This window comes from Oryctolagus cuniculus, chromosome 1 (assembly GCF_051225735.1).
Source record: "Oryctolagus cuniculus isolate XC-2025 breed Fujian yellow rabbit chromosome 1, ASM5122573v1, whole genome shotgun sequence".
Taxonomy (NCBI): domain Eukaryota; kingdom Metazoa; phylum Chordata; class Mammalia; order Lagomorpha; family Leporidae; genus Oryctolagus; species Oryctolagus cuniculus.
Window position 1 is genome coordinate 184,507,708 of NC_142867.1, and position 15,618 is coordinate 184,523,325.

At 38.3% G+C, this 15,618-nt stretch overlaps 1 protein-coding gene and 1 pseudogene across 1 annotated transcript; both read right to left on the reverse strand.

Annotated features, from left to right (window-relative positions):
* Positions 1–5,920: 5,920 nt before the first annotated feature.
* On the reverse strand, positions 5,921–6,508 carry LOC127490959 (interferon omega-1). Its single transcript, XM_051845086.2, has one exon. The coding sequence runs from the start codon at positions 6,506–6,508 to the stop codon at positions 5,921–5,923; it is 588 nt and encodes a 195-aa protein (XP_051701046.2).
* Positions 6,509–14,683: 8,175 nt separating this feature from the next.
* Positions 14,684–15,253, reverse strand: LOC100357194 (interferon alpha-5-like; annotated as a pseudogene).
* Between the last annotated feature and the right edge of the window lie 365 nt (positions 15,254–15,618).

Genomic DNA, 15,618 nt, shown 5'->3' on the forward strand with positions numbered 1-15,618 from the left:
GTTTATATAGACAAAAAATAACAAGACAAAAAAGAAAAATGTAATTCCATCTCATCTATAACAATATTTGGGTTATATTCAGTTTTAAAACTTAGAACCCAGAGAGAAGCTCCACAAGACACAGAAAATAAACCCATATAAATAACAAATGCAAAACATTGGCCACTTCTGTGGGTAGTGACTAACAAGCTCCTAAAACAGCAGTGATGACAATTAATCATGAAGCTGGCAATGATGGCTTTTTAAAAAAAACATAGGAAAGACACACAAAAACCTATTTCTTATCTTGTTAATTGAAATTCCAAAGAAGCCTGTTAAGATTATCAGGAGCTCCACTTGCTGTCATTCAGGCTGAAGCCAGGGAGCATGCTGCACTGATGGCTCTAGGGCACCAGCCCAGCTCCCCAGACCCATCCAGGCCCTTGGAGTGCAAGGTAATACCTGAGCTTCTTAAAATTAATATATCTGCTTTATTATATTGTTGAAGAAAACAAAATTTAATTTTACACTTTAATTGTTATATTTGCACCAATACTGATATACACATACTTGTATATGTATCTATTCATCTAATAATGGACACCTTGGTTGGTTCCAAATTTTGGCTATTGTGAACAGTGCTGCTATGAATATGGTGTGGTGCAGGTATCTCTTTGACACACTGTGTTCAAGTCTTTTGGGTATATACCTAGTAGTGGGATATGTGGATCATTTGGCAAGTCTATTTCTAGTTTGTAAAGAACTTGCCACACTGTTTTCCACAGTGGGGGCACTAATTCATATTCCCACCAACAATGTGAAAGTGTTCCTCTTTGTCCACATCCTTGTCAGCATCTGCCACTCTCTGTGTTTTGGATTTTAGCCATTCTTACAGGGGTGAGGTGATATCTCATTGTGGTTTTGAATTGCGTTTCCCTGATGGCTAGGGATGCAACGTACTCTTTAGGAAGAGTTAGCATGCCCTCAAACAGGAAGGTTTTCCTGGTTTCCCATGAAGTTTCACATCAAGTGTGCATATTCTCCTGCCTCCATGTGCCCCACAGGTCCTAAAGTCAGTGATTGCTCAGAAGGCTCTGGAAGGCTAGAGGCAAGAGACCCTTTCTCCCCTCATGCTGCTGTCCATTGCAGACATGTCTATGAAACTGGGTTACTTCTCTTCTCAAAGAAACAAAAAGATAAAAAAAATTATTTCCATAGTTATCTCAGTTCCTTCCAGGAAAGCGCTTTTTTTTTTTTTTTTTTTTTTTTTTTTTCCTGTGTGGAACACACCAGTGGAAGGAGACAGCCTTCTGCAACAACAGAATGGACCTTCTTGCCAAACTTGGCACTGTCTGTCTTTGCCAGTAGGTGGTGGCCTTCCCTTGAAAATCTTCTAGTAGTTCCCCGAGTATGATGGGTCCTGCTTTGTCTTTCCTTTTAGTTACATCACTGTGACAGGGGCATTCCCTCATTCAACAATAGTTGTTTGTGTAACTCCTTATTGAAAAACGTTTCAACCCTGTGAGGACCTGGACAGTATCCCTCTGCATCACTTTAGGCAACTCCCAAAAATGTAGCCACAGAGAGATCAGACTGTCCTCCTTCCAGCCCCACACTCTGTCTCTGGGAATGCTTGCTATGGTGTGCTAGAAAGCCCTCCTATATATCTACTAGTTTTTGACCCCCCCAACACTATTTGGATCTAAAATGTATGGAATAATTTAGCATTTTCAATTTTCCTTCTGTAACATTTCATGTAAGTAAATTCTATAATATCTTTTGCTTCTTTCCCATTAAGTCTGACCATTTCAGTTCAGCCAAAACTGTGTTTGCTTCATTCACCTGCATTTACGGATGGCAAATCCACATACTGTCACTTTCATCATCAACTTATAGATATCATACAAATGCAATGAATGAATAAGAAAATAAATAATCTGTTGGTTTAAAATACCAGGGTTTGAAATTTGTCTCTTGAAGAAAAAATTTCAGAAATTTTCATTCATATCAATGTATTAAATAAAGCAACTTACAATTTAATAAAATATAAATGTTTAATAAATTTTAACATAATTGAAAGTGAATATCTGCTCTAAAATATTTAAATAATAAAAACATGACAGCATGCAACAATAAATAGATAAATAAACAGACACAAATAAGTTCAGGGCTGTCATCTCTTAAAGACTGAATATTTTAAACACGGATTTCCTTAAAATACTGATAAAATATTTATAGAATTAACTCAAAAATTCAACAACTAAAAACGAAATAAGAGACTGTGGAAATACTGAAAGACACATTTGCAAGTGGGATGTGGCAGACAGTCAATGAGAATCAACTGCTGATGAATCCAGGTCTCCTTCCTTGCTTCTTAATCACTCTTGCAAGTCTCCTGTTGAAGAGAAGGCTCTCATGATTTCTGTTCTAACAATCTCCCAGGCACAGTCATTGTGTTTCTTCTCCTCCAGGTAGAGCGGATTCTCTGGAAGTACCTCTTCAGCAACAGTGTTGGGCTTTCTCGGTCACTCTGTCTGTGTGTCTGCCTCTCTGCCTCTTGAATAAAGATAGTTCATTCATTTGAAGGTACATTACAAGATTGTATAAAAGATGTACTTTGGTTTAATATAACAGCCCTATAACTTTTCAACAGTAGTTTACACTTGGGGAACCAAACATTACAGAGGTCAGGTGAGTTGGTGTGTTACCTAGGATCATATATACAAACAGATAGAATGATTAATGCAAAATCCTATATTGGAGCCAAGGATGCATCCTATGTTTCATATTATGATTTCTGTTAATGTTTAAAAAATAATTAATTTGAGATGGAGCTGGAGCTGGAGCTGGAAATGGAGATGAAGAGAGAGAGAGAGAGAGAGAGAGAGAGAGAGAGAGATGATCTCTCCTGGGTCTTAACTCATCACTGCTATCTCACGGGATTTGTGTCAGCAGGAAGCTGGAATCAGAAACCTGAGACTGTACTCCCTAACATCAAACCCAGGTACTCCAATGTGGGATGTGGGCATCCCAGCTGGCATCTTAACAGCTGGGCTAAATGCCTGCTTCTGTTCATTCTTTTAAAATTTAAATTCACAGACTCCAGAAGCTCTCTATCCCAGTTCTTTCTTATAATGGTGACTACAGTTGCACATCTTGTACAACACAAATTTATAGTTAAAATTTATTACTTTGCATTAATAATGTGTTCTTTGTTCTAGTTGTTAGCAGAAAGATTTTTATCCGGTTCTTGTTTATTTTTATTATGTGTCTTATTCTTTTTTTTTAACTTTTATTTAATGAATATAAATTTCCAAAGTACGATTTATGCATTACAATGGCTTCCCCCACATACTGTCCCTCCCACCCACTACCCTCCCCTTTCCCACTCCCTCTCCCCTTCCATTCACATCAAGATTCATTTTTGATTATCTTAATATACAGAAGATCAGCTTAGTATACATTAAGTAAGGATTTCAACAGTTTGCTCTCACACAGAAACATAAAGTGAAAAATAATAGATGATTTTTTTTAAATGATGATGAAATCAGATCAGACCTATTGTCATGTTTAATCCCAGTGAGAGTCAAGTTGGGAGTTGATAATTTCTTTTTTTTTTTTTTTTTTTTTTTTTTTTTTTTTTTTTTACAGAGGATCAGTTTAGTATACATTAAGTTAAGATTTCAACAGTTTGCACCCCCATAGAAACACAAAGTGAAATATATTGTTTGAGTTCTTTAATATACATTATAATTAGCCACTAAGGAATATACAGATAAGTGTGTATGAGTGTCATGAAACAAAAACAAAAGTCCATTGTAGTGCAATATGAAGATGATTAATAAATAATATAGCAAATCATATTGCAAATGAGAAATGGAAATGGAATTTGCAGCCTTTGAAATGCAAATTTTACACTGTCAACAGTAAGGAAAAAAAGTTTAGCAACAAGGAAACTGTACTATCATATTAACAAAGAAAAGTACTTTGATGATAATCAGCAGTAATTTGATTTATGGTAAAGAATAGTGATGAAAAGAAAAAAAAAACAAAATTTAATAACAGATTATAGGAAGATTTCCTAACAGATAGGTATTTAGATCATCTCATAGATTCTATGATTTTTATGGGATACAGAGGTGAATGTAAAAACAGATTCACACAAGAGTTAAAGATACATCAAATAAAAAGAGAAATAAGATTACTGAGAGGCATGGCTATTCTGCGCTAGACATTTTGTATTAATAAAAAGAAACCACCTAGCCCCAGCCCTTTCTATATAGGTGAGGTTGAAAACAAGTATCCATCAGGAGTATATGCCTAGAGTTTTCAGAAAATATACATGTCAAAGACTAGAAATTTAGAAATCACAAGGTAAATGATCAACATACACTAGAGAAATTTTTCAAAATTTGGCTGAGAAGTTAATTGACATTAGTGACCAAATGAATTACCATTGTGCTTACTACAAAGTAATATTAATCCAAACACTGAACATTTTTAACAAATCAATTGCTTACATCAAATATTTAAACTGTTTCTAAATCTTGTGCCAAAACATCCATTGTCTAGAAATAATTCCCAGAAAATATTCAGTGAAATCAGGAACAACATGAACCCACAGTCTCCTCTAGGTCCTGTATTAAATTCCACCACTCAACTAACAAGCTTCCCCAAATAATTTTATGAGCTCATGGTTCTAGTTCTCTTGCTTGTGTTTCCTCTTCGATCTATCCTCATATGTTTTCCTGTACCGTAACTCCATTAAACCAGATCTGTTAAAGCCACTACAGACAGATGATTTTAGGTGTATGGGGACAATTCACTCTGACTTCCCCTGAACGCGATTCTGTCTTTTGAACACTGTTCTTACCTATTTGCCCTTCTTTCTTCACTGGCCACTCATTTCAGTAACCTTTGCACATTTTGCTTCCCTATTCTCCCTTTATATATTGAGGGTCTTCTCCATTTGTAACTCACAAAATCCATCCCAATGTCCTTGTTATTAGACGTGCAATAAGGAATCTCAAATTATTCCCTTCACCCATGGCATTTGTTGTTCATTCTAGGACCATGTACCCAACAGCCAACATAACTTCTGTACTTAATTCTCCCAGGTACCTTTAAAAAAGAGATCTACCCCCTTTTGTCCTTTGTAGTATCAGCTGTACCAAAGCTTCCAGTATGAAAACATCTCTGTGCTTTACTCCTTTTTATACTGTTTCAATTAAGGGAAATTAGTACAATGTTTATGTTTCTTTTCCCATATATATGATGATGTTTCAAGGCAGCAGGGACTGTGTATTTTTTCAAAGCAATTCCAAAATCTGATACTGTTATTTTTCTCTTTACACATGTCATGTGAGTGGAATAATAAAGTAAATAGTATTACTGTCCATTCTTCAACTTGGTTCAGAAAGCCAGTGTCTGAATATAGGGTAGAAAAAAACACTTTTATTTAATGCACATCTTAATAAAAGGTCTATAGGTAAAAATAAGGCATTTAAACAGCAAAAAATAGTAAAGAAGTAGACTTTATTATGATAAATGTACATAACTTTAAAAAATTTAATAGATAATAAATACAATATTTCTTGAAATGGAAATGTGAGCCTGATTTCCAATCTTAATACAATGTAAAAGTGAACATCTGCTATGTGAAAAGTATGTCTTATAAAAATAGGATACAATAATAAATAAATAAGTCAATAAATAAATAAATACATTCAGTAAATAAATAATATCAGAGCTGTCATCTCCTAGGAATCAATACCCCGGAGCGGAATGCGTTTCACATATACTTCCTTAATATATGAACAAAGTAGTTGCTGAATTAATTCAACAAGTTCCCTGATGTGATGGAAGCAGAAAGAAGAGCCTTTAGAAATGACCAAATACACATGTACAAGTGTGATGGGGCGATCAGTCAACGAGAACCATCTCAGGATGACGCCAGGTCTCCATCCTTGCTTCCTAAGCTTTCCTGCAAGTCTGCTGTTGAGGAGAAGGCTCTCCTGATCTCCATTCTGACGAGTTCCCAGGCACAGCCACTGTGTTTCTTCTCGTCCAGGTAGAGACGGATTCTCTGGAAGTACCTCTTCAGCATCAGCGTTGGGCTGTCAGCCGTCAGGACAGAGTCTTCCTCTCCCATGGCCTGTACCAAGCAGGTCTCCAGGCCTTGCAGCTGCTGATGAAGTGCAGTGTGCAGTTCCTCCAGGAGGGTGTTGTTCCAGGCAGCAGAGGAGCGCGCTGTGTGGAGCAGGTTGAAGATCTGCTGCAGCATCTCGTGCAGGACAGACACGGTCTGGTTCTTCTGGAACTGGCTGCCGTTCACCACCTCCCGCGGGAACTGGAAGTCTCTTCTGTCCTTGAGACACAAGACAGGGGAGACCCTCCTCATCTGGTCCAGAAGCACCAAGGTCGTCCTGCTCAGAGGGGCAGAGTTGTGAGGCAGGTCACAGCCCAGAGATCCAACAGGGCCATAGCTGCACAGCACCAGGGCCGTCAGCAGAGGGAGTAGCTGGGCCATGGGGAAATGAGGCTGCTGCTGTCCTGGCTGGGCTGGGGTCTGGGTGAACCTTGGACTCTAGGTTCTCTGAAGGCATTCTGGCTGTGCATGGCATTTATATCATACAGAAATGATTTTCATTTTCTGAACATAGAGAAATGTACTTTTACTTCCTTTTTTTGGTTTTCACTTGTATATTTTCCATGTGGCCTAATAAAATGAGATCAGGCCAAAATATTAATTTTTTCAATAAAGTTTCATTTTCCAGTAAATTTCAGATTTGCAAATAAAAATAGTGTTTGATCATTTAAAAAAGAAGCATCTTCTCCTAAAATCACACGTGTATATATGTGTATAGATAGTTTCCCCTGCCTACATTTATTCATCTATAAATATTGCTTCTCTTTATAGAACAAATTTTTAAACCTGATCCTAGGCTACATTTACTCCCTCTTTACTTAAGTAGGAATTCCTACAGGTTTCTCGACTGAAATAATTATTTCTCAGGGGCTTTTGTTTGCAATTTTACAGAAGAGACTGGTATTTATTAGTAAATGAGATTACCTGGTGTTTATTTACTTTCCAGAATACATTCATGTAGATCCATGGGATTAAGCTTCACTGGGGCCACAAGGTCATGACTAATGTGGACAATGACCCTTTTATCAACCATGTTCTTACTGCAGATCTATGGCGCTCCTCACACAGTCATAACACCCATAGCAAGAATCCATGTTCTTTACAGGACCATAAGGTTGTGGAGATTCTAATTCCAAGATAATTCACTTCCCAGCACCACCTGCCACAACAAGGGCTCACACCTACTAACACATTCACCTGTGGATTCACAAAGTGTCCTCAATCCAAGCTCTTTCCTGAGAGCAGCCTCAACATGTGCTAATGAATTCAGAAATCCTTACTGAAGAGGAACTTGTTGGAAATTATTGACTCCTCTATGATCCCTGCCCTTGTGTGTGAAGGACCCTGTACCTCAGTGGTGATTTCTTCGTCTGTGATTCACATCCCCAGCTACCAAACTGGCAACAGCCCTCAGATGCACATAGAAGTTTCTTCTCAACTCAGTGATGAAATTATCCAATTATGATAATTTCAGCTTTAGTAGTCAAATAATTTTTACTGTGCTATAACACATCTATTTTTCAACTCTTCAACCATTGAGCACATGATATAAGCAGAATATCTGAGCTGGGCAAAAGAGATTCAATAACAACTTTTGTTCTCATTAGAAGATCATCTGACTATTACAGAATCCAGGGAATTCCAGTGTCTCCAAAGTCTGCATTACTCTAGGGCTCTACTCTACTCTACTCTAGGGCTATTTCCTTCTCTCTTTGCTTTGGGACCTGAATGCAGGTGGTGGGCAATGGAATTTAAGCCAGAGAAACACGACATGCTCTCCTTTGCTTGTTTGTGATTGTTTCATTTAAACTTTAACTAAAAGTGTTCTTTATGTGGCAATTGACTAGGCATGGTTGGTGGTGTTATTCCTTTATTACTTTTTACTTCAATCTGAGCTTAATACAAACAAAGACAAGGCTACACAATTTTTCTCTTTTACTTTTCATTACATAAAACTCTTTATCATTTCAGTTGTCCTACAAAGCAAAACTCAGTTATTCGTGTTCAAAAAGAAACAAATGTAATTCTGATTGCCTTTAAAGTGAAATAAAGGGAGTGATCTACATGTCACAGAGGCAAAGCATAAATTAGCAGAATTCAGAGCTGTCCCACTGGGGACTGGGGCTGAGGCAGAGTGGGAGAGTGGGGGCCATTGCTGAAGCACCCAAAGCAGGAAAGTTGCTACCTCTGTCAGAAGCTTCAAGACAGCCTCTCCTGGGTCAATGGACTGCCCTGGGCTGTGAAGTGGAGTCACTGGGCTTACCTCCTCTTCAATCCAGCAGTGATCAGCTCTGAGGAGAGAAAGAAGGAGTCACACCAACCAACTCACAAGAACCAAAGACAGTGGCAGTCATGGGATCACTAACTGTTAGGACAGGAGTCTTTAGCTTTGTCTGAACACTCTACCTGGTTAATAATCCTCCCAGGCAGGAACAATGATTGGCTTGAGAAACCTAGAATTAAAAGAGAGGGAATTGGATGATCAAAGGGATTCTGCTGTAGTCTAGATAAAAGTAATTATTACAATGAAAATTGTTACATCGTATTTTCCCTGTGTTTAAGTTTTCACTAGTCACACTTCCATGATCTTGAAAAATTGATTCAATCCCCTCCATAACTGTTTGGATTACATTTTTTATACACCTGGTTGGTGACAAATATAAACCTGGTTTAAATGAATTTAGACTAAGACCAAAACCCAAGTCAGAGCTGAAGGTATGTCTTATCTAGAAAGACTTATTAAAAGAAGTGGAGAATATGAAGATAGTATAAAAGTTCATTGAGAAAACAATTCAATTGATATCTATGTATATGAAAGGTCTTCAAAAGGTTCAAGAACATGTGTATGTGGAAACATTTTGCATGGATCTCAAAAATTCTTGAACTGGTATAATGTTATATTTTTACAAATGACTTATTTATTTACTTCTTTGCCAAGATCAGTGAGATATAGAGATAGGGACAGAGAGAAAAGGGATCTTCCATTTGCTAATTCACTCTGCAAATGGCTGCAATGGCTGGGTTGAAGCTAATCTAAGCCTGGAGTTAGGAACCCCTTCCAAGTTTCCCCTGTGGGTGAAAAGAGTTCAATTACTTGAACTCTCCCCAACTGTTTCCCAGGATCATTAGCAAAGAGCTGGTTTGGAAGATGAGCAGCCCGAACTCAAATTGGTCTCCCAATATGGGATGAAAGCAAAGAGTGGCCTAACCTGCTGGACCACAACACTTAACCCTTAAGCTTTTAGTTCCAATTCTTCACAAATTTTTGCAATTCTTTCTTAGATTAGACCTGAGATTTGTCATGTGAGGCATTGGCATAAATTCACTGGAGCAAGAAAGATGTGTGACAAAGAATTCCAGTTCCACTTTAAATGTTAGATATTTGTGATCTATGCTATTATAAAGCAAGAGAGTGTGTGATTTGAGCCGCTTGATTTAATGTTTTAAGGAAAGTAGAAAAAAATCTTAAAATAGTTTTAAAGAATAGATTTTGGTCACCCAACATTTCTATTCTACACAAAAATCATTCAAAGTGCATCAGAGACCTCAATCTATTACCTGATATCCTCAAATTATCAGAGAACAATGGGAAAATATTTTCAAACTATGCAAATGACAAAGGATTAACTTCTAGAATCTATAAAATATTTTCTCCCATTCTGTTGGTTGCCTCTTCACTTTCCTGAGTGTTTCTTTTATAGTACAGAAGCTTCTCGGTCTGATGTAATCCCACTTGTTAATTTTGGCTTTGATTGCCTGTGCTTCTGTGATCATTTCCAGGAAGTTTTTCCCTATGCCAACACTGCTCTGTTAGCCCATCCTAACTGCATAGAAACTAAGGTGTTCCCACAACTTCTGTCCATATCTGTTCCAGCCTGCTGGATTGAGTCAGTTCATCCCAACCAGTTTTGATGACAGTGAGGAACACAAGTTTTTTTCTCTCTGGTAGAATTTCAGGTTCACAGGCACGCAAAATACCCACCAGATGCACCCTCACTTACTTCACAATTGTGCTGGGCACCTAGGGGAATCCTGCAGGTGGCCCTTTCCTTCCAAAGGGATGCCTTCCACACAGGTCCAGGCCATTTCTACTGCTTTTGCAGGATCTCCCACTGCAGTTCCCTGGCAGTTCCTTTATCCTAGCAGTATACTTTCTCCACTTTTTTAATAGTAATTTTGCCCAGCCTAAATTAGACCATCCTGTTGCTATACCACCATCTTTTAATCCCTCCAGGGAAGATTTTGTAAGAGAGATTCTTAGCAAATAAAGTGGCTTTGACTCTACCTGTGGCCCCATTGCTTAGTGTGGTTGTCTTACAATATTCTGGTTGTCTTGCACAATACCATGTTTGATCCAAAGTCCTCACTTCTATACATCTATCTTCCTTAAGTTTTGGAAAGATTATTACTGTTGTGTGAACAATTATCAAAATCTGAAATAAATCCCTGATGTTGATTAGATCTTACTCTGCTTCCACTGTGGACAAATATCTACAGTCCACACAGACACAAAATCACATTGAACTTTCTCCTCTGACCCTAGATTGCAAGCACACAGTATATATGCACTGAAGGATTTCATGCTGTATCACTACAGGGCTGTCCAGGAACTTCAATAGCTGTCTTAAGAGTTGAAATAGTGCTTTAGTGTCACCAGTGCAGCAGGTTTATGTGCATCACCTTGAATCATAGCAAACTGAGCTTGTGTGTACCCTTTCAACATACTTGTTTGTATTTTCCTTTTATAGGACAATAAGCAAGTCTTTAGTTTACATATTTGTTTGATTTTGAAGAGACTCCATTATCAGTTTCATGAGTAACTGTCATGGGTTGCTATATCATGGTTGTTTTGTTATTTACATTAATGACTGACAGTTCTAATTTATGTTTACTGGCTTGTGTTTGCTTTATGGACCTTAATCCTTTGGTAATATTCCAACTACACAGAATAGAATCTACTAATTTAAAGAGAGGCATGAGGGTTGGTCCACCAATGTCTACTTTTCAATTAAATAAATTAATAAATGAATGTTCCTAAAAGTCTTTGCTGCCATATAAAATTGTGACCTTCTTATATAGTTATTACTAATACCTGTCTTTCTGGGAGGGCTCTATCCCCATGATTGCTAAGTGGACTTAAATACCTGCCTGTGTCCCCATTATTCAAGTATTGTTTGGCACTTTTTGCTTTTCAGAAACTGTGCCACAAGTGGATTTTAAGAGATTCTTTGGAATATATTGGTCCCGTGACTAATTTTTCCCTGAACTGTGATAACTGGCAGAGGCAGACTCCTAGGAAGGAAATAAAGATTTTTAGCAGGATCAAGAATAATCATCTTCTCTTCCACTACCCTGCAGATTCCTGTGGGGTCACTGTCACTCATTTTGGTGACACTGCTATTGGCCATGTCTCTGTGGGAAAACTCTACACATGCATTTCAATCATTTCTCTCTTAAGAGAATAGTCTGTAAACAGTTTACTAAAGGCTGCCTATTGCTATTGCTTCTTCTTCTAAGGCCTGCCACTGATCCAGGCATTGCCATAAATATCTCTCTTCTAAGTTCTGAAGCTGCACTTGCTATTTTAAATACGTGTTTTTAGGGCTGTGCTGTGGTTTTCTGAGTAAATAAGATCATGTGCCTCATGCAGTTTCTTTCTAGTGCCATCAGAAGATATAAGTGTCTACACAGAGGCATACAAGAGCTGAGGTGTTCTTCAGTAACTCCTCTAGTGTAGTGGCAGAGGGTCACCTCTACTTACTGTGTATCCCTGTCTGGCAGAACATCAATAAGTTTTGACCACTGCAGCTCAGGAAGCAGCAAGCAAGAATGGTTGAGAAGTAGCCATCATCACACTCTTTCTCCTGAGGCTCAAAAAATTTGCCTGTCTCCCAAACTCTGGCTGCATGAAGATTCTGGCCAATTCTACCTGCTCACTGGCATTTGCTCTCTACCTCCCCAGGACCTCTTCTGGGTGGATTAGATGCACCTTGGGGAGGTGGGTTTTGGTGTGGGGATTAAACTCTGGCAGATAAGTGTCATTTCTCTACACTGTCTCTTATCTTGATATCTCTAGCCCTGCTGCAAGAATCTCCAATACTAGTGAATGCATAACAAGATAATTACTTTTCCCAAGCCCAGGAACAAATATTCTTTTACATGTATATTGGAGCCACCTGGTCCATCATAGGAGTGTAGCAATCAAAAGCTTGGGTCTCTAACCTCAGGAACACATTTGAGAGATGCACAAAATCAAGCCTCTCCTTTCCTATCTGAGTAATAGACACATAATCAGTTTACTCATACTTCCTAACTACCTTCAATTGCAATAATTTACTCAATTCCACCCACATAGATACCTCAAAGGTATCAGTCGATTATCATTCTCTTCACTTATTTTTTTTACTTATGTCTATGTTCTAAAAGAGGCAAGTCAAAGTGATTCAAGTTACCTCATTATTCCAAGTGAGAGTGGAGTTTTCTCCTGATTCTGAAGACATGAGACAGGATCTGACATTTGTAAAATGGACAACTTACTCTTCAGAAAGAGCTTATGTGCCTTGAGACAGATTTTTCCTGATTTCTGTTGCAGTTTATTCCCCACCCAGATGTGCAGGATCTCCCACCTTTCTGTGCCCTACAGAACTTAGAGACAATAGTGAGTCATGGAGCCTTTGAAAGCTGAGGAGGCTGTAGACAGGATCCATTCTCGCCCTTTCTGTCCATATACAGCTTCCTATTGCTCAAACAGGACATTCTCTGCCTTCAGCTGGGAATATTTCCTCTCTCCAAGATATGAAATTTAAGGAAATTGGCTGATTCTGGTAGGAGGCTCAGTTCTTTCCAGGATAGAACCTCCTTTTAGCTTTGAAGAAAACTCTACACAAAACAGAAGTCTGCTAGCCACACAAGTTGCTCCTTTTGTCCATCTGCACAGTTTGGTGCTGAGATTCCTATGTAGATCTTTTCATTGCCCCAAGCATAACATTCATTCTTTCTCTTTCCTTTGTGTTATAGCAACTATTACATCACTGTGACAGGAACTTTCCTTCATATAAAAAATATTTACCAAAAGAAAAAATAATAACCCTTTTTGTAGGAGTTTCTGACAAATAGAATTTTCAGCCAACTTTTGATTTTAATTCATGGTTTGGTACCCTTAAAGAGAACGTGATGGCAAAAAAAAAAAAAAAATCTCAAGGAACAGGAAACATCTAGGCAATACAAGTAGTGAAGAATGAATGAGGAGACAGAGTAGGGATTTCTAGGGGAAAAAAGGAACTTATGTGAAAGGAGAATGATAGTATATGGTCCAGAAAAATAGGGAGGGAAAAGTTCCAGTGTAAGAATCAGTAAAGGAATATGATATGTAATTTACTGCAGTTTGGAAGATTACTCTTCTAGATCTGTCTCCCTCTCTCTTTCTCTCTCTCCCTCTCTCTCATTCTGTAAGCCACCATTTCCAGACTGCCTGCAGAAGTGAATTGGATTTGTCTTCCATGTGAGGAGCAACAATTCCTCAGGCTTTTTAAAAACATTATCTGGATTATATACTGTCATGTTTTGACAGGTAGTTGCTGAAATGGAGGTGGGAACTCTCACTATTTTGGCACACATGTTTATGTAAAATAGAACAAAATAGTTACCATATCCCATAAAAATTTCATGCCCTGATAATATAACAAAAACAGTTAAATAACAAATGGAATAGTCCACACCCAAGTAGCAATTGCTGCATATGAATCTCTAGTAATTGTGTTCCTAATAAATTGTAAACTCATATAATGACTAACAATGGACATTGCATACAGATGTCTATGAGTCAATGAAGAAGGAGAACTCTGCTTTTAGTTTTCAGTTCCTGAAATGCCTCAGGCTGCCTTCTCCTGAAGGTCTTTTTTGCTTGTTTTTTTTTTTTTTCATCCTTCTTGTTTTAATATTTGATATAACTGATATTAACTAACATTATTGTTATTTCATTTCTCTCACTACAAAAAATGAAAGATCAAAAGAACAGGAAAGTTCCTTGTTAATTCAACTGTATACCCCTGGGTCAACATACAACCCCAATTAGAGAAGGACATTTGTCTCTGAATATTGAATCTACTTTAACCAGTTTAACCTATTCTTTAATCAAGTTGCACAGTAAAGCCTGCAGTTTCTTTTTAAACAATGAACAGATATAAGAAATTTTTGATAGTAGCACTTTAATGAATGAAATAAAATGATAAACTAGCAATATAATAGAAATATTTAGCATGAATCATAGAATAAATGTGTACATACTATAATATGAAAAAAACAATTTAAATATCATAAATAGTTAAATAAATAAATATTAAAATACGTCCACATGGTCATCTATGAAGGACTAGTGAGGGACTAGTGCCTGTGCAGTTGGACATGAGGTTTCTTAATGGTAATATAACATTCAATAAGTAATGTAAACATTCGTATCATCATTCTAACAGAAAAACATTTTGAAATGAAATAAATTGCACAGATGTTAAACATTTTGTTTTAGTCAACAGGAATCATTTTATGTTGGTCCTGGTCTCATTCCTTGCTCCAAATTCTTTCTTTCAAGATTCATGATAAAGAGATGGCTCTCCTGGCTTCTGCTCTGACAACCTCCCAGGCACAAGGGCTGTATTGCTTCTCTGCCAGATAGACAGCAATTCCTTGGAAGTATTTCCTCACAGCCCATGCGGAGTCCTCATGCTTCAGGGGCGTCTCCTCCGCCCCCGCTCCCTGCATCATGCAGACCTCCAGGTCACTCTGCTGCTCGAAGAGTCCAGTGCAGAGTCTGTCCAGGAGGGCCTTGTCCCAGGCAGCAGGCGCCTCCTTGGTGCTGAACAGGTTGAGGAGCTGCTGGGTCATCTCGTGGAGCACAGAGATGGCCTGTGCCCTCTGGGCCTGGTGTCCACCCAACTCCTCCAGGGGGAACTCAAAGTCATGTCTGTCCTGCAAGCAGGAAAGAGGGGAGACTCTCCTCATTTGTCCCAGGAGCATGGAGGACCTCCCGTCACTGAGGCTGTGGGTCTGAGGCAGATCACAGCCCAGAGAGCAGAGGGACTTGGAGCTGAGCACCAGCAGGGCCAGCAGTGAAGAGAAGGGCAAGGCCATGGGGGATCTTGCAGATGCTGCTGGCCTGGCTGAGGTGGGTGATCAGAGCCTCGGCCTCTAGGTTCTCTGAAGACCTTGCTCTGCTCAAGTGCCTTAAGTAGAGGACGTGCAACTTTCCTTTTTCTGAATGTCTTCCCTCACTTTCTACTTCTGTTTTTGCTTTCCTTTGTGCACTCAGCATGGATTTACAGTCACGTTTCTCATCATTGTTTTTATTAATTCCTCATCTCTCCTGTTCCCAATACTATTTTGGATTTTTTTCTAATTGTCAATCAGAAAAAAAACTTTAATATCACAGATATCCTGTATATCTATGTATGTACTCTATGCATATCTCTATAGCTAAAAAGGAAATTTATGAAGTT